Consider the following 18,791-nt stretch of genomic DNA (forward strand, 5'->3'; position numbering starts at 1 on the left):
TATCCCTTTAAAAAGGTAAGTATATCCTTTATATATATATACACATATATAAGTATTAAATGCAATCCCTTAAAAGATGTAAAATATGATATTTTAAATTACAGTCATTTAAAAACTACATATATTTTTATGTATTTTAAATGAGATTCCTTTAAAAGGAGCATGTGTCTCTCTGCCGCTATGTACATGTATATATGGAGATGATGCTCAGGCACTTGCTCCTAGGAGAATCATGATGAATTGTGTATAAGGAAGTGCCTGGAGAGACTGGAGCCTGTGTAGACATGCTGTAACTGGTTTGGGTTGGCTGATTATGTGGTTGAGAAGAGCCTTTTTCTAACTGGCCATGGAGCTGGAACTTGGCAGCCTCCCGTCAGCTTCAGCTGCTGCCTCTTTTGCCTCACTTGCTCCTGGGGAATCTCGGTGCCTCTTTTGCCCATCATAGGTAGCGAGAGAGTCTTGAGGCTTTTTCCCCCATCATGCTGCATGGGCCTGAGAAGAAGGCTTTGGTCCTTGGCCTTTTCATTTGGTCTCTCTTGTTCTAAATGAAGGGAGTGGCATGCACAATTTAGTGAGTTGGAAAGGTCATTAGGAAAGCAGTCAGGCATTTCAGGACCTGGGTTCTAGGATGAGCGTGGCAGCCAACCCAGCAATGATGCCCTGAGGAACAAAAAGTCTTTTGGACCCAGGCCAGCAGAAGCTGAAGTGAAGATTCATCAGAAAATCATGCCACAGGTGGACATGAGCCTGGTGGTATCCATACTATGCAGGAACTGAGCTAAGTTTTGAAATTAATCCTCCAAATATGAAGTAATACATGACCTAGAGATGACGGAAAGAATATTTCCATGTTTGTTCTTGCTATTATCTGTGGAGTCAATATCCTTTCTTTTCTTTTCTTTTTTTTTGCAGGGCAATGGAGGTTAAGTGACTTGCCCAAGGTCATACAGTTAGTAAGTGTTAAGTGTCTGAGATAGGATTTGAACTCAGGTCCTCCTGAATCCAGGGCCGGTGCTTTATCCACTGCACTACCTAGCTTCCTCCGACAATATCCTTTTGTAAAAGCTAATGGATCACTGTGATAGACTTAACTCTTTTCAGCAATGCAATGATCCAAGACAATGCCAAAAGACATATGGTGGAAAATGCTCTCCACGTCCAGAAAAAAAACTGTGGAATCTGAATGCAGATTGAACCATACTATTTTTACTTCAGTTGTTGCCTTTTTGTTACTGTTCTTGTTTATTCTTTCTTGTGTTTTTTTTCCTTTTGTTCTGATTACTGTAGAAGTATGTTTCACATGATTGTAATGCATAACCTATATCAGATTGCTTGCTAGCCTCAGGACAGAGGAGGGGAGGGAGAGTGGGAAAAAATATGGAACTCAAAAAATATCTTTACATGTAATTGAGAAAAATTTTTTTAAATTAAAAAAGAAACTAATTGATCTTAAGTGGTTAAATGGGGGAAGAGAAAGGGAATAAGCATTAATGTAGTCCCTACTATGTGCAAAGCATGGTGCTAGGAGCTTTAAAAATGTTATCTTATTTGATCCTCCTAACAACCCCTCATGGTAGGGGCTGTTCTTACCCCCATTTTATAGTTGAGTAAACTGAGGAAGACAGAAGGGAAGTGACTTGCCCAGGGTCACAAAGCTATTAAGTGTCTGAGGCTAAATTTGAATGCAGGCTTTCCTGACACTAGGCCCAGAGCTCTATACACCACACCACCTAGCTGCCATGAAGCTGGAACACCCGTTGCTGGTCTCTAACAACGGGGGGAAACAAAGCCAGTAGGGATTTGAGGCAAAGTTGGTGGAGAAAACAGATATCCCCAATTTTCCAGGATACCCTATAACCCTGAGGGGGGAGATGTAGCCTGCTTGGCTTCGGGAGAGGAGCCAAAACACACTTGCCACAGATACAAGAACATAAACCTACCTTTTAAAGGGATCTCACTTTAAGATTGTTTATTCATATGTAATCTGCATGGGTTTACATGTATAAACACATACATACATGTGTGAATGTCCATGTATTTGGGACGAGAGCAGTCACTTCTTTGGTGAATGAAGGACCTTGTAAGGAACATTCTCCACCAATACAGGTCTATACCTTTTCTGCAAAACGTAAAGTTGACCTAGGGGTTAAGTGACTTTCCTAGGACCACATAACCAGTATGTATTTCTTTCTTTTTTAAAAAAATTTTTGTAGGGCAATGAGAGTTAAGTGACTTGCCCAGGGTCACACAGCTAGTAAGTGTCAAGTGTCTGAGGCCAGATTTGAACTCAGGTCCTCCTGAATATAGGATCATGAAGCTCTGGTCCCTCCTCCTTCAGGAAGCCTACCCTGATTATTTTTACCTACACTGAGTCTTCTCTCCTTTGGCATTCAGTAGCCCTATTATCTCAATTTCTCATTTGGTGCTTAGCACATGCTGCCTGATAGGGTAAGTTTTCTAATCTTTCATGTAAGATTCAAGGAACAGGGAGTGGCTTCTCCCCTCATCACCCCCACAGTATAGTTTAGCACTGAGCTGGGCACAAGAGGGGGAGAGGAAAAGTTAAAAGGCTTATTGCTAGAGCCTCTACTGAATCTCTCTCCTCTCCCTTCTTCCTTCTCTAGCGAAAGAACTCAGTGATGCTTGAAGTCTAGGGAGGAAGGGGGTGGCTCACCGAGGCAGACGAAGGCTGTCTGGTAACCTGAAAAGCTCATCCAGCAGAAGATGGCTGTGGCACTCATGCCCTGCCTCTGTAGCTGGGGGCATCCATCCAGAGTGGCACCACAATGCCAAGCTCTCAGGTTAGCTCTGTGGGGAGAGAGATTGGGGATCTGGGTGGGGGAAAAGCAGGGAAAGCAGAGCAGGAGAGGGCCTCAGCCCACCCACTACTTGGCTGACTCAGTAAGAAGAGAAGACTGTTGGACATTAAATCTGGCTCCTGCCCACACCCTCTGCTACACTCCCAGACACCCTCTCACCCTTCCCCCAGGCAGCCACCTGTCTGGGCTCTCCAAAGAAGCAATAATGGATTCTATCAATAAAAAGCAGTCCCAGACATAGAGCGCTTTGCTCTGTACAAATTGTTTTTCTCCCAGTAGTGTTGCAGCAGCAGGATGAGTACTGGGTGTTTATACGGTGCTCAGAGGTTTGCAGAGTGCTTTACAGATGTCATGTTGAGTCAACAAGCATGCATTAAGCACCTATTGTTTGCCAGACATTGGACTAAGGTCTAGAAAGAAAGGTAAAACTACTCCATGCCCTCAAGGAGCTCACAGTCCAATAAGGGAAACGTGCCACAAACAATGTAAGAGCAAGATCCGTGCAGAAAAATTGGAAATAATCCCAGGGAAGGCACTAGCATTAAGGGGGATTAGGAAAGGCTTCTGGTAGACAGCAGGACTTTAGCGGAGACTTGAAGGGAGGGAGGAAAGCCAGGAGGCAGAGATGAGGATGGAGAGGAGTCCAGGCCTGGGGCAGAGCCTGTGTTACTAGGTTACAGAGCACACAGAGGGGAATAAGGTACAAAAAGGCTCAAAGAGTAGGTAGAGGCCAGGCAGAAAAGGTGCTGAATGCCAAAAAGGGGATTTTACTTGATCCTGGAGGTGATAGGGAACTACTGGGGCTTATTGGACAGGGCTGGTAACATGCTCAGTCTTCTGCTTTAGGAAGATCAATTTGATGGTTTTGTACAAGATGGGCTGCAGTGGGGAGAGTCTTGAGGAAGGGAGACCAAGCCCAACTCCAACCCTGCTGTTCTTCCCACTGCACCACACTTCCCTTTGATGAATGGAAAGATCTCAGCAAAGTTGTTACGAGAAATTTTGGTGCCCTCAAATAAACTCATAAATGACAAATTCAGTTAAGTGGAAAGGGAGAAAAATCTTAGAGGGAGAACTCTGGACACAAAGTGCCCTGGTTGGTGACCATGGGGCTGTTCTTGGACGAAAGAAAGGGATGGGGCAGGCCCGGGAGGAATTTACCTTGTTAAGTTCCTGTTCTTATCAGCACGGTAGGATAATAGATTTAGAATTGGAAGGGAATTAAAGGTCCTTTATTCCAATCTTTTCCTTTCTATAGATGAAGAAACTGAGGCACAAAAAGGTGTAAGTGACTTGCCCAAGGTCACCCAGCCAGTAAGTGATAGAGATTCACACTCCAATTCATCTCTTTTTCCATTCATTGTCCCACATCTCCCTCTAAGCTGGAAGGAGGTCAGAGAGCTCACACCATTCATTCCCTTGGGCCAGTTTCATGGGCCAACCTGCACTTCCCTTCCTTTATTTCATATCACACTTACCTGTGTGTCACCATTGACCTTGTCAGCATGAGGAAGGTGAGTAAGCAGGACAGGACCAGGGCAGAGACATAGCACACTGGGGAAAAATGGGCCTAAGGGTTAGTATCCAGAACCAAAAGCGACATAAGTGAGATCTCCCCCATCCACTGAGCTAAGCTTTGGCTTTCTCTCTCTCTCTCTCTCTCTCTCTCTCTCTCTCTCTTTTGGTTTGTTGGTTGGTTTGTTTGTTTTGCAGGGCAATGAGGGTTAAGTGACTTGCCCAGGGTCACACAGCTAGTAAGTGTCAAGTGTCTGAGGCTAGATTTGAACTCAGGTCCTTCTGAATCCAGGGCCAATGCTTTATCCACTGTGTCACCTAGCTGCCCCCGAGCTAGACTTTCTCTCCCCCGTAAGTCACCAGCAGGAATGGCAGCCATAAGATTTGTGTCCCTTGTTCAGGGAAGAACATTATCAGAAATACCATCAACTCTCAACTACCAGAATATGGATCCAATTTGTGGTTCATACACAGTGAAATGTCCAATCCCAGCCTGGTTCCCCCATCCCAGTACACTCCCCTTAGTTGTCCATTGGCATAGGCTCAAATAATACCAATCCATTCTAATGTCAAACTGAGCCAAACGATTTAGAAAGATATAAAAATTAAATAAGCAACACTCCCTAAAAAAATAACCTTACAGGACATTTTTTTCAACTCTAAACCAATATAACTACAGATCACTGCTCTTCCTACATGAGGATGGACAGTCACATCTCTTGTACAAAATACATCCCCTAAAATATACATGATGCTTACACATCTATATTATTGACATGTTATATATATTTTGTCCTCCATTAATCCAATAGACAATCTCAATGTTGAGGTGACCTTGGTTCTCAAATGCCCAGCCAGCACCAAGTATGACCTGGGGTAGGTGCCTATGAAACCAGAGAGACTTCAAGTGTGGACTCTGGGAATGGATCATATATTTGAGGGCCCACCCACCTAAATCTGGAGAAACTTCTCATCAGTATAGCTGTAGGGTGAGGCATGACAACCCTCAAAGAGTATCAGTGAAGTCAAAAGGGCTCCCATCTGTATCAGTGGAGGGAGTGCCCCTGCCAGGGAAGTCAGGGGCTCTTGAGATATTTCAGTCAATGTTTCCGAGAAAGAAAGGAAGGGACAAAGGGACAGAAAATGAGAGGAACAGAGAAGAAGAGACAGAGAAAGGGAGATGATGGACAGGGTAGAAGGAGGACATAGAGGAGAAGGCATGGCTAAAGATGAAACACTAATATTCTCAACAGGGGACAAAGCACATTTTCCAAGTTTGTTATCAGTAAAAACTATTTGTTTATTTAAGCCCTCATTCTTTTTTTTTTTTTAGTGAGTCAATTGGGGTTAAGTGACTTGCCCAGGGTCACACAGCTAGTAAGTGTTAAGTGTCTGAGGCCGGATTTGAACTCAGGTACTCCTGACTCTAGGGCCGGTGCTCTATCCACTGCACAACCTAGCTGCCCCTAAGCCCTCATTATTTAATTAAAATGTTGGCCAAAAATGTATCTTCTATTTATGTAACTAATCTGTATCTATACCTATATCTATTTATATGTATCTGTATCTATATTACCTATATCTATCTATAGGTATCTAAATTTACATGTATCTATGTCAATTTACCTATAGCACCTATATCTATGTGTTTCTATACATATGCATGCATATACACAGACTATATATATATACATATGTGTATATATATTTGTGCTTAATAAATGTATATATTCATTGCATGCATACACACATCTGGGTATATATCCATTTATTAAGCACAATAACTATTTACTACTGTGTTACAAGGCAAGTCAGTGTAGCACAATAGATAGAGAAGGGCCTTAAAACAAGGAAGACTTGGGTTATTACACACAACCTCTCAGTTCTCTTGGCAACTGTCTACGGGTTGCAAATAAGGTGCCAACCTCCATTACTACAGGAAATCTCCTCACCCTGGCATTTCCCATTCTATAGACCGTCCTATACTGTTGTAGCTGCTACAGGGGACTCCAAGAGGAGTCAGTCATAATCTCTGCCCTTCAGAAGGTTAGTCTAGCAGAGGAGACAAGACTCAGTCACAAAAAAATAAAACTAGAGATCCTAGGCTGGATGTGCTAAATGCCGAATGACTGAGACAAACAATAAGTGTTGGTAAAGAAAAACAGGTGTCTTCAGCGTTCCTTGGAGACTGGATGATGCTGGGTTTATGGACTGCCTTTAACTCTAGGGTTGTACATCATTTGAACTGTCTTCTCTGGGGAGGCTTCCTAAGGTAGCAGGTAGACAGGAATGTGGGGGAGATGTCAAAAAGTTCCACAGTTACCAGAAGGATTCCTAACAGTTGATCTGGCATTACAAAATGCAAAAGCAAACTATTTTTGAGCATCCAGATGGACCAGTTCCAAAGGGATGAAGAATGTTCTGGAAAAAAAGAGTAGTTATCATGTTGTGCCTCTTGGGCATAAGACACCCAAGTTAGGTCTAAAGAATAGTGGGGGTTGAAAGAGGGTGGAGGGCTCAGGGAAGTTTTAGTTACCTGTTCAGGAAAGGTTAGTACTATAGGATGATTCTTTTCCATGTACGTCTGATTGCCTTAATCTTCTAGATCATGTATGAATTTATACACCTTTCTCTTTGTGAATGAACCCAGGAAAAGCCTGCTAGTGTTTGCAAAGGAGGAAAGAGAAAACTCATGCTAGGAATGAATGGATGCCGGAGCCAGGACACCCAGGAGAATGGCAGTGGAAGGAATGGGACAGATGACCAGCATTCTGAATACTGCAGGTCTTTGACCCCAAGGAGCTGAGCTGACTCAAATACTAGGAAGGCTCAAGCCTTGGTCTCACAAGAGTTCAAAGACTGGCAAGGTTTATTTATGGCACCGAGGACCCTCTTGGCAAATGGGCAGTGTTCTACTGAGATAATTCTGGGAAGGAATCAAATCCCTTGGAAAACTAAGCTCCTCACTACACCCTCTGCCTTGGACAATGCCTCCTTTCCTCTCTTCTATAGGAGGTGAGAGCAAGGAGAGCTATGGCTTTGTACTAGGATAAACCATCCATAACTAGCTAACCTTGACAATGGAGCCAGGAGCATTCACCTATTGGATTGCTCTTCCCGGTCCTGGACACTTGGTCTGCAGTTGTAGGTACCATCCTGAGTGTAATCCCAAGCCTTGGCCCCATACACTGACACACCTGCTAGAAAACAGGAGTCAGTATTAATTCCTGTTATGTGCCAGTTCCAAATAAAGGGGAAGAAACCAGAGAGAATGGTGAGAGAAAAGGAGAAGAGAAGAAAAATTATAGTCTCTTGGAGGGGAAGGGGGCTTTGAGAGGGATGGGATTAATAGAGGAGAGAAAGTATCTTTACAACCTGGGAAATGCACTCTATTCCTAGCCACATTACTAAAAACACCATCACTAGGCATAAGGGAAGCAGCTTATTGCAGAGCACAGGGCCAATAGCCAATGGCTATGGGAGCCTCCACTCAGGCTATGGTGGGGTCTCTCCTCCTGGCCCAAGCCCCCACAAGTCACATGACTAAAATGAAATACCATCTGCTCTTTTGTAGCACAAGCTGGCATCCCAGTGCACATGCCATCTGTGGTGTGGCACCATCAACTTGAGCACCTCCCCCTTCTTGGAGTTATCAGTCAATGTTGGTCCCTGGTACTTGGACCATAAGGCTTTTCTTCTTTTCTCCCTAGTGCCAGATAGATGATACCTGCCCCCAAGGTACCCCTTCTCTGAAGAGTTCACTTATGCAGCTCAAGGCCAGTTCTAAAACATAGCTTCATCATCACTTACTCTGGAGAAGCCCAAACCTTAACCCAAGACCAAAAGAGTCAGCTGTGAATAAATACTCCACAATAAAGACATAAGGAGAAAGAGACCCAGACCCCTCCCATCACTGGCAGTCATAGCTGCGTTCTTCTTTCTATATATAGTTGGCCCAGACACTTCTATCCACATCTAATGCCACTCATCCTCACCCTATGCAACTGCTCACCCAACATAAATTCACATGATCCAAGACACGTCAGCTCCTTTCCCACTATTTCATTCCTCTAAATACCCTAGCAGAAGTGCTGGTGTCATCAGCCTCCACTTGCATCTTCTCTGTGCAGTAACTCTAACACTGTGGGAGAATCCCAGAGGAATCTCCCCTGTCCTCTAGAGATGCCATCTGTGTTTCTTCTAATTCCATGCCTGCCACGCTCCTTCCTCACTACTCTCCTGAACCCCAAGGGATTCCGGCTGAGTCAGGAGGCTGAGTCAGGAGGCCATTTGGGGGAAAAGAGCATGGGGAGGCAGGGATGAGCAGTCATGTGGAGTCTCACGTTGAAGAACAGGGTTTTTCTGGGTTGGTTCCAGGACAATCAATGGGTCCTAACCCCTGAGACACATGTTCCATTGGGTGAGTGAGCCAACGACACTGGAAGGAGTAAGGGAGAGAGAGTAGGAGACCTCCTCCAGCTGGCTTTGGAAACTGAAGGGCCATTTCCCCCCCGCCTCCTGCCCATGATGGCACCACCTGCAAGCCCAGCCCCACCTTGAGACAAGAGAATGATCCCTGATCCCTCTCAGCCCCAAGCATCCCCTCGGAAATTTCCAAGTATCCTCACCTTCCAAAGCCCATAGGTAGTACTTCACCAGCTCTATCACTTCCAACTTGTCTTCGGAAAGGACCAGCCCAAAGCCAGCCAGCAGGTAGGTGACTTCTTCTGTGATTCCTGCCCTGGCCTTTTGGAGATTGGGGACAAAAGCCACCAGGAGCAGCAAGGCCTCCTGGGAAGCAATGACAACCGTTATCTTGGTCTGGACCCTAGGGTTCTGTAATAGCAGCAGGCTTGTGGGGTGGTCAAAGCTCATTAATTCAGAACCCACTAACCCATGATCTGTGATCATCTCTACAGGGCCAACAAGAAGCTGACCTCTATACTGTTGACCAGAGACCAAAAGGGGGAATCAGCTGAGCATCAGTCCTTGACTAATTAGGAGGCTTTCTCTGTTCATTAAAGTCAGTCCCCAAGTACAGTATATCTCCCTACCAGAAAGCAATTTTTTTTTATCCTAGGAGGAGATCACTGCAAGTATTTGAAAGTGTTAGCACCCACCGACTGTTCACTTTTTCACGCTGGCCATCTGGGCCTCAGAAAATCCAGATTAGAAGACTGCTGCCTGGGGAGGGCTTTTGAGGACTCTATTTAGGGAAAAGTGCCTGTCTGTTGTGGGGGTGAACTGTGTCTGGATGAATTGTTCTTTCTTTGTAGTCCATGTGCACCAATTATGACATTATTTTCGTTGAGTTCTTTTCCCTTTCATTCCCCCAGGACAAGGGGGGCAGAAGATAACTCCCTTGTCAGTGATTAAGGAGCAATTAGGAGGCTTCTGGTGAGGGAGAGACTGGTCCCCTTGCACTCAACCCTGGTCAGACCATGACTAGAGTAAGTTCAGTTCTAGGCACCATATTTTAGGAAGAACAATAGTGAGCTAGAGGACAAATGGCACAATGAAAGACCTTGAGGCCATGCTATGGAGGGAGGGGAATCTATTGATGGAGTAAGGGATATTTAGGCTGTAGAAGAGAAGTCTCAAGAGGGTTATAATAGCCTCCTGGGATTTATATAACACAGTAAGTGTTAAAATTATCCCCATTTTAGGGAAAGGGACCCACATGTACAAAAATATTTATAGCTGCTCTTTACGTGGTAGCAAGGAATTGGAAGTTGAGAGGGTGCCCATCCATTGGGGAATGGCTGGACAAGTTGTGGTATATGAATACAATGGAATACTATTGTGCTGTAAGAAATGATGAGCAGGAAGAGTTCAGAGAAACCTGGAGGGTCTTACGTGAGCTGATGATGAGTGAGATGAGCAGAACCAGAAGAACATTGTACACAGTATCATCAACATTGAGTGTTGACCTACTGTGATGGACTATATTCTTCTCACCAATGCAATGGTACAGAAGAGTTCCAGGGAACTCATGATAGAAGAGGATCTCCAAATCCAAGAAAAAAAAAAAGAAAGAAAGAACTGTGGAGTATAGATGCTGATTGAACCATATTATTTCTTTTGTTTTGGGTGCTTTTGTTGTTTTTTTCTATTTTGAGGTTTTGCATCACTGCTCTGATTCTTTCTCTTGTAACAGGATTAATGCAGAAATAGGATTAATGTTATTATGTGTATATATATATGTGTGTGTATATATCTATATATCTATATGTATATGTATAGAGATATAGATATAACCTATATCAGATTACCTGCTGTCTAGGGGAGGGGGGAGGGAGGGGAGGGAGGGAGAAAAATCTGAAATTGTAAAGCATGTATAAACAAAAGTTGAGAACTATCTTTACATGTAAAGGAAAAAATAAAATACCTCATACATTAAAAAAATAAAATAAAATAAAATAAAATAAAATAAAATAAAATAAAATTATCCCCATTTTAGAGATGAGGAAACTGAGTCTGAGAGATGCCCAGTGTCCGAGATATGATTTGGATTCAGATCTTCCTGACTCCAAGCTCAACATTCCATCCACTGCATAGCTGTCTTCAGGTATTCGAAGGGTATTCATGAGGGACGGAAATTAAGCACCTACTATACACTTTACAAACATTATCTCACAGGGCACTGATTTGTTCTGCTTGGCCCTAGAAGGCAGATCTCTGATCAGTGGGTGGGTGGGACACAAAGACAGAGTTGAGCTTAATGTGACAAGAATAGCAAGTAACCACAGGATCTGAGGGCTGAGAGAAGCACGGGGGCCCCCAAACTCTAAGGGAATCCCTATTTTAATGTGCCCCACAAGCAGTTGTCCTACTCCTCCTTAAAGACCTTCTCATCCAAAGTTGAATGGACTGTGTCAGGACGTGCTTGCTCCCCCTTCATCGTAGGTCTTCACACAAAGTCTGAATGACTACATCTTGGGAATAGTGTAGACAGAATTTTGGGTAGGGCACGGGTTGGAGCCTAACTCTGAGATTCTGTGATTGCTTGAGCTTGAGTTTATGATGACAAAACAGCTGAATGAACTCAGGTCATGGTGCCCAGGGGAATCAGTCCTTGTGGGGAGATTTTGTAAACAGTTTTAATGGACTTATCTCCGTGCATGCAGCTTTCCACTTGGAGAAGGTCATCTCCTTAGGGGATGGGAGTGGCTCCCTGTAGGGGAGTGAGGTAGGATGTGGGTGGTGAGGACAAAGGGTACAGATGAGAAGAGAGGGTGAGGGAAAGAGAAGGGGGTGTACCTGGTAAATTGTGATCACTGCCAAGGTAGCAGAAAGGATGAGTTTCAGGGGAAGCCGGAAACCTGCAGTCCCCAAAGAGAAGATCATGATGATGAGAACCTACTTGGCATTCCCAGAGATCTACCCATTCACAGATTACAGGCTCAACTGAAGGTTGTGTCCATGCAAGGCTCTGGCCTCACTAGTACCAGGTTCTAACCCTCCAGCCAACCTACCCATGTTCTTTAGCCCAAGGAGGGGAAGTAACTTGCCAAGGTCACATTGGTGGTAAGTGGCAGGATTTTCATCTAGATCCTTCAACTTGTTACATTAACTCTTAACCAGCCACCTTTTACCTAAAGCCCTGCCCCTATCTGCTCCAATGTCTCCCAGGGACATGGAAGTGACCCCAGGTCCTCAAAGGCTATATCAGCGGAGCATGAGGTCTGACCCCCTGCTCCCAAGCTGAAAAGGCTTCTGCCAAAGATCCCCAAAGAGAGAAGAGCTTATTCCAATACTGATCAGTCTGTAAAGGAGAATGATAGGGGCATCAGAGAACTTGTTTCTGTGAGTCCCCATGTCATAAACCCATTACCCTTCAGTGGATGCAGTGTCAGTATCCTTCAATGACTGGACAACTGGGGCTCAAAGCCAAGGACCACTGAGTGATCTCTCTATCTACCCTATGCCTTCAGTACCTCTCTCTGCTCCCCCACCCCCGCTGAAATCCTGCTGTGTTGAGCCCAGCTCCTCCAGGAAGTCTTCCTTGATCACCCCCTTACTGCCACCAACCCCACAACACACAAGCACACTTATACAGTGGTTAATCTATCTGCATTTGTCATATCCCCATCTCTAGGGTCTATGTCTTATCTAAATCAGCTCTCTTAATTCCCTCCCATGCTGCTCTGCATACAGCAAACACTTCATAAATGTGTGTGGAAAGCAAGAATCTGGATTATCATTTAGCCCCTGTGTGGAGACCACACACACACACACACACACACACACACACACACACACACACACACACCTCCCTGAATAGCCTGTGCTGACCTCCCTTCTGCATAAGCAATACTCAGTTCAGATCCAGGGTGGGAGGAAACCCCATCCCAAATTTGGAGGGGGTGTTTGGAAAGGGTTGGGGAGCCATTAAGGAAGATTGGGTAATGCCCATGTCTAGCGTAGCAGCAGTTCATTCCCAGATGGCTTTTCTGAGAAAGCCAAAACAGATGGCTCCTTGAGGCTTGAAGCAGAGTGGGGGTGGGGAGGAAACCAGCCAACAAGAGTCCTCCAGGTACTATCAGCCAACCCCCCCACCCCCACCCCAAATATGTAGTACCTCGTTGTGGAATGTAGATGTAAGAGAGGAAACAAAACAAGACCCGGGAGGGAAAACTTGGATTGGTCACTGTGGAGCTGGAAATGAGAAACGCAGACAAGGATGGTTTGGCACAAAATAGATTTTTAAAGAAGAAGAAGCAATTCTAGGGGACAGGCAGGCCACATGCCTGGTGGTCAGGGGTCACTGCACTGCACTGGACACTCTCAAGGGAGATGTAGAGAAGGAACTCAGTCCCTTCCCTCAGGGAGCTCCTGGTATGATAGGGGAGACATGGCCCTCTCTTTAGGATCCCATACACACACATACACACCCCAAATCTGACAGAGTTGAAAGGTCTTCATTGGATCCTGGGAGGAGATTCTAACTCCCTCTGGACAGAAGCTCTGTCCCCACTGAGCCTAGCACAGCCCTCTCCCAGCAACCCCATCTGGGCCTCTCTCCACCCCAGCTGAGACTATGGGGCAGAAATGGAAGGTGTAGACTCTCTACCTGCTTTTTGATCTCTTCCCACTGAGGACGTGCCTGAGGTATTCTCCATGATAGCTTTCCTCCATCACCTGCAGAGAGAGCACAGAGCCAACAAGGGGTGTCACCCGCCAGGACCCACTGCCTACAGAAAGGCATCCTCACCCCGACCTTTGGAGGTTTCAATGTCATGACTTCTTTACATTGTCCAATGGGGCATCACAGAGAGAGGGCTTGATTTCCTGGATCCAAGACCAGGTTCTCATGCAATCACCCCCAGGATCAAAGATTTGTTTGGTCTTTACAGCCCTCCATCACGGGTCCCTTGGGCCTTTCCAGTCTTCTTTCACCTCATTCCTGTTCCAGGGACGATGGCCTCTTGGCTGTTCTTTGAGCAAGACATTCCACCTCCTGATCCAGAGTATTTTCACTGACTGTCCCCCATGCCTGGGACTTTCTCTCTCCTCATTTCTGCTATCCTTCCTGGCTAACCTTCAAGTGCAAGCTAAAATCCCATCTTCTCCAAGAAGCCTTTCTCAGTCCTCCTTAGTCTTTGTGTCTTTCCCCCTTAGTGTTCCCCCTGCAATTGATTCTGTACGTATCTTGTTTGTGTATGGTTGTGTGCATGGTTGTCTTCCCTATTACTGTCTGAGTTCCTCGGGGACAGCGACTGTCTTTACCTTCCTATGTATCCCCAGAATCTAGCACCGTGCTTAGCACATAGCAGGGGCTTAATAAGTATTTCATTGATTGATTGATTTGGTCAAATTTCATTCATTCAGAAAACTGTGGGGGAAAGGTGGTGTAAATTAGGAAATAGCTTTGAAAGTCCAGCAGTCTTGGGGACAGTTAGGTGGTGCAGTGGATAAAACACTGGCCCTGGATTCAGGAGGACCTGAGTTCAAATCTGGCCTCAGACAGTTGACACTTACTAGCTGTGTGACCCTGGGCAAGTCACTTAACCCTCATTGCCCTGCAAAAAAAAAAAAAAAGTCCAGCAGTCTTAATCCTTTTTTTCTCCTTTCGAGTACAAAAAATAATTTGAATTCATGACAAACAAGGTGTGTTCATGGCTAACAAATGTTCGCCTCTAGACGTTATCTGGCCAGGCCACCCCTAGTCAACTGCTACACATTCAACAGCCCCAGCTGCCAGATTCTTCTTGGTATCTATGCATATCAAGGCCCGCCTGCTTCTGCTGCTCCCCCACACCCTTCCTGCCACTAGCTTGAAGGCCAAAGCTGCTCAGATGAAGGTGAGTCAGCCTCCTGTGGGAGTCCACATCTAGCCAGCAAGACTCAGTAGCAGGAGCAGGGAGTTAGGCAATGGGGTCATTTGGGGCCTCGTGCTCTTGGCCTAGAACATCTCCACTGGGCCCAGGCAGGAACACCAGGCTAAGAGGATTTGGCAAAATCCCATTCAGAACTTTTTGCTGTTGGGAGACGTATGTGGGGCCCACAGGGTGGGTCCCCTCCTCTGTCTGGACTGGCCCCTTTGTCCCCCGACTCAAGAAACAAACACCTGAGAGTATATAGCTGCTGCCATAGCAACCCTGCATGCCCCTGCCTCCCCCCCCACCCCCTCATTCCCATCGTAGGGGGTCAGGTCCTCTAATGTGGGCCTGAATGAGGGACTTTGAGGCCTAATCCTCTTGCACTAAGGGCTTTACATAAGTGGGGATTTTCTTTCCCTTCTAGATCTGGACCGGAAGCAAATGAGGCAGGGGAAGGAAGAAACGAGGTGTCCTTAGATTCTTTCCAAAGCAGAAAAAAAGAACTCCCAGAAGAAAGCCTCAGAGAGATGTGTAATGGCTTCTCCCACCTCCATAAGGTTCAGGAGCCTGGAGAAAGGTGATACCTGCCCCTTGGGATCCCCCTCTGCTCTCTGTGCTCACTTACTCCCCTCCCCCATATCCCATCAGCACCTGGCTCCTCGTCTACACAACCTCCAAGACATCCCTTCCTCTCTTACTCCCAGCCACCACCCAGTCCAAACCCTCATCATCGTACACATAGAATAATGCAAAAGACTCCAAATTGGTCAACCCTGCATCCAGTCCCTCCCCTCACCTTCCCATCTTCCAAAAGATGCCTGACTGATAGGGTTAAAGCAAAGCTGTGACCTTGTTACCCCTCTGCTCCAGAAGCTTCAATAGCTCCCAATTGCCCCTAGAACAAAATATAAATTCCTCTGTTTAGCATTAAAAGCCCTTCACCTTCTGGTTCCAACTATCTTTCTAAGTTAATTACATATTCTTCTTCTTTATATAAACTCCTTGAGGACAGGGATAGTTTCAGTTTTGTCTTTTTATCTCCAACATCTAGTATAGTATCCAGTGAACGGTGTTTTTGTTCAGTTGTTTCAGTTATTTGGGGTTTGCTTGGCAGAGACACTGGAGCGGCCTAGAATTTCCTTCTCCAACTCATTTTACAGAAGAAGAAAATGGAAGCAAACAGGGTTAAGTGACTTGCCCAGGGTCATATGGTTAATTAAGCATCTGAGAATGGAGTCACACTCAGGCCTCCCTGACTCCAGGCCCAGTGCTCTATGCATTGCACCACCAGCTGCATCTAGGCAATATACGTAGGTTTAGGTACATTGGGATTGAGATACTAGTTCGTCATCCAGATGGAGATGTCTCCTGGACAGTTGGAGATACAGGCTGGGAACTCAGAAGAAAGGTCCTAGCTGAGGATACAAGCATGGAAATAACGTGAATATCCATGGTAGCCATGGATACCATGTAAATAAATGAGATTGTCAGAGAAGACAAGAGGGGCTAAGCACAGACCTTCCAGTATGCTTATGTAAGGGGTTGGGATAGAGATGAGAAGTCAGCTCAGGAGACAGAGATGGATCAGTTAGGGTGGAGAACCAAGGGTCTTTGATGCCTCTGAATCCAAGGAAGGGAACTGTCTACTAGGAGGGGGCATTCCAAAGGGTCAAAGGCCACTGATGAGGAATAAGAAAAAATCCATTGGATTTAGTGATTGGGTCATTAGGGAGTTTGAAGGCAGCAATTAGGGCTGATGCATAATGACAAGGATGTGAAGGGGGAAATCGAGAGTGAGAGAGTAGAGACATCCACTATAAACAGTTTTTTCAAGAAATTTAACAGTACAGCATAAGAGGGGGATGAGACTATAGTTGGGTGGGGGTAGAAGGATCAAGGAAAGGCTTTTTAAGGACTATGGGGGCTTGAGAATGATTGCAGCCCCATAGAAAAGAACCACTGGTGAGGGAGAGATGAAAGATGAATGAGAAATGCTGTGACTGTAGTGAGTTCTTGGAGGGAAAGGGGAGAACAGAATCCAGGGCTAAGAACGGGGACCCTTCTTTATCTGAGATTGGAGGGAAGGAGGAGAGGAGAAGATGGATGAGGAGAGCTGAAGGATTTCGTGCTGGGTAACCTTGATCCTGGGTTTGAGGAGGAAAAGGGGGAAGTGTGTTCATCTCCTATGAGCGTGGGGGCAGGGAGGAGAGAAGAAAAGCACTTGGAATTGTGTCTGCAGGGAGCAAGACAGGAATCAATAAGGGCAGAATAGAGGGATTATGGAACTGCAGGAAGGCCCAGCTGAGGCCGTGTACCCCGAATGTGTAGTGAATGAAAACAGCTGATCATGTGGCTTTCTCTAGCAGCTCTACAACAAGAGTAAGGAAATAGGATTGTGGGAGTTACCCAGGATTGAGAAATCACGGGTCAGGGAGAGAAGCTCAGACAGGCAGGCAAGGGACAGCTAAGGAAACACCAAAGTGATGGGCCTTGGGGTGGAAACTGGGTATGGAGGAATGATTCCACAGCACCAAACAGAGGATCACAGAGGTGCAGCAATTTATATCACAGAACTTAAGAAAGCTATACCGATGGTAATGGCTACGAAAGAGAGAAATGAGCCACGGTTATTTAAGTGTGGTAATCCTACCTACAGGGGCACCATAATGGATAGAAAGCTGGGCATGGAGTCAGGAAGACCTGAGTTCAAATCCAGCCTCAGACATTTACTAGCTGCATGACCCTGGGCAAGCCACTTAACGCTGTTTGCCTCTATTTCCTCATCTGTAAAGTGGGGGTAATAATAGCACCTACCTCCCAGAGTTGTTGGGGGGATCAAATGAGACAATCAGTGTAAAGCACTTAGGCACATGGAAAGCGCTAGCTATATAGATGGTAGCTATTATTATTACTAAATGCTTGCTGACTTTCTGGCTGGCTGTCATAGAGCCTGCCTGTATGCAGTAGGTGCTTAATAATAAAATGCTCGCTACTTGATGGATTGGTTGTCATAGAAAATACATTGATCTTACAGCCAGAGGGACAATCACTTAACCTCTGGAATCCATGGTTTCCCCAACCCCATAAAACTGGGATGGTCGTCCATCCCCATCCTTCTTCACTGGGTATTGGGTGGGGCACGCAAACCTCCAAATGCTGCCATAGGAATGTGACTCACTATTATCATCGGTACCCGAAGGCTAGGCTGCGCCCCTGCCTCCACCCCACATCTTCCAGAGCTGCCTGGAATGTCACAGAGGCAGCATTAGCAGCCCCCACCTTACCTCTGAGCCGGTCACTGCCATCTTCTTCCCGCCCCAGCTTCTCAGTAGCTGTACGGGATACCAGAGGCTCAGGAACCCAAGGCCAGAGAGGAGGGGCAAGCAGACCAGCAGGGAATAGTACCTGTACACCTGGACAGACCAACAACTCCCTGAGCTGCCTTCCCGCCTCACCTCGCCTCCCCCCATCTTGGGAACCCTCGGCCCCTCTCCCACCTTCCCTCCCCAAGGAAGAACAAGAACCAGACCCTACTTCCTACATCTGCCCACCACCCTGAGGGTTCAACTGGCCTCCACAGGCTTCCGGGGATGGCGGGGGAGGGACCTGGAGACGAGGGAGGCCAATGCAGCTGTGATGCAATAAAAAGGACTCAAGACTTAAGTCAGAAAATCTGGGTTTGAAGCCCGCCTCTGATAGATACTTTTGAGTTGTGTAATTCTGGGCAAATAACTTGGGCCTCTGAGGTTCGGTTTAGTCATCTGTAAAGTGGAGGCAAAATTAACTTGTGCTATAAAAATGTGAGTTATAACTCTGTGTGTGTGTGTGTGTGTGTGTGTGTGTGTGTGTGTGTGGTGTCCCCAAAATCTTAATGCAGCTTAAAAGCTATTAAAACTGGGGCAGCTAGGTGGCGCAGTGGATGAGCACTGGCCCTGGAGTCAGGAGTACCTGAGTTCAAATCCAGCCTCAGACACTAACACTTACTAGCTGTGTGACCCTGGGCAAGTCACTTAACCTCAATTGCCTCACTAAAAAACAACAACAACAAAAAGCTATTAAAACTACCTAAATCACTCTATCAGTAAATATTTGTCAAGTACCTACTCTGTGCCAGGCACTGTGCTAAATGCTATTT

The 18,791-nt window shown here is 45.8% G+C and overlaps 1 protein-coding gene across 1 annotated transcript in view; it reads right to left on the bottom strand.

Moving 5' to 3' along the window:
- The window catches only part of STRA6 (signaling receptor and transporter of retinol STRA6), a 111,540-nt gene that overhangs the window by 6,634 nt on the left and 86,115 nt on the right, over positions 1-18,791 (bottom strand). The window contains exons 7-13 of the mRNA XM_043987572.1: positions 17,941-18,069; positions 13,408-13,475; positions 12,916-12,992; positions 11,595-11,656; positions 8,963-9,125; positions 4,298-4,373; positions 2,675-2,808 (exon numbers count right to left, since the gene is read on the bottom strand). Of these exons, the coding sequence (XP_043843507.1) occupies positions 2,675-2,808; positions 4,298-4,373; positions 8,963-9,125; positions 11,595-11,656; positions 12,916-12,992; positions 13,408-13,475; positions 17,941-18,069 (709 nt within the window). The remainder of the gene's footprint in view (positions 1-2,674; positions 2,809-4,297; positions 4,374-8,962; positions 9,126-11,594; positions 11,657-12,915; positions 12,993-13,407; positions 13,476-17,940; positions 18,070-18,791) is intronic.

Source organism: Dromiciops gliroides, chromosome 2 (genome assembly GCF_019393635.1).
Source record: "Dromiciops gliroides isolate mDroGli1 chromosome 2, mDroGli1.pri, whole genome shotgun sequence".
In the NCBI taxonomy this organism is placed as follows: domain Eukaryota; kingdom Metazoa; phylum Chordata; class Mammalia; order Microbiotheria; family Microbiotheriidae; genus Dromiciops; species Dromiciops gliroides.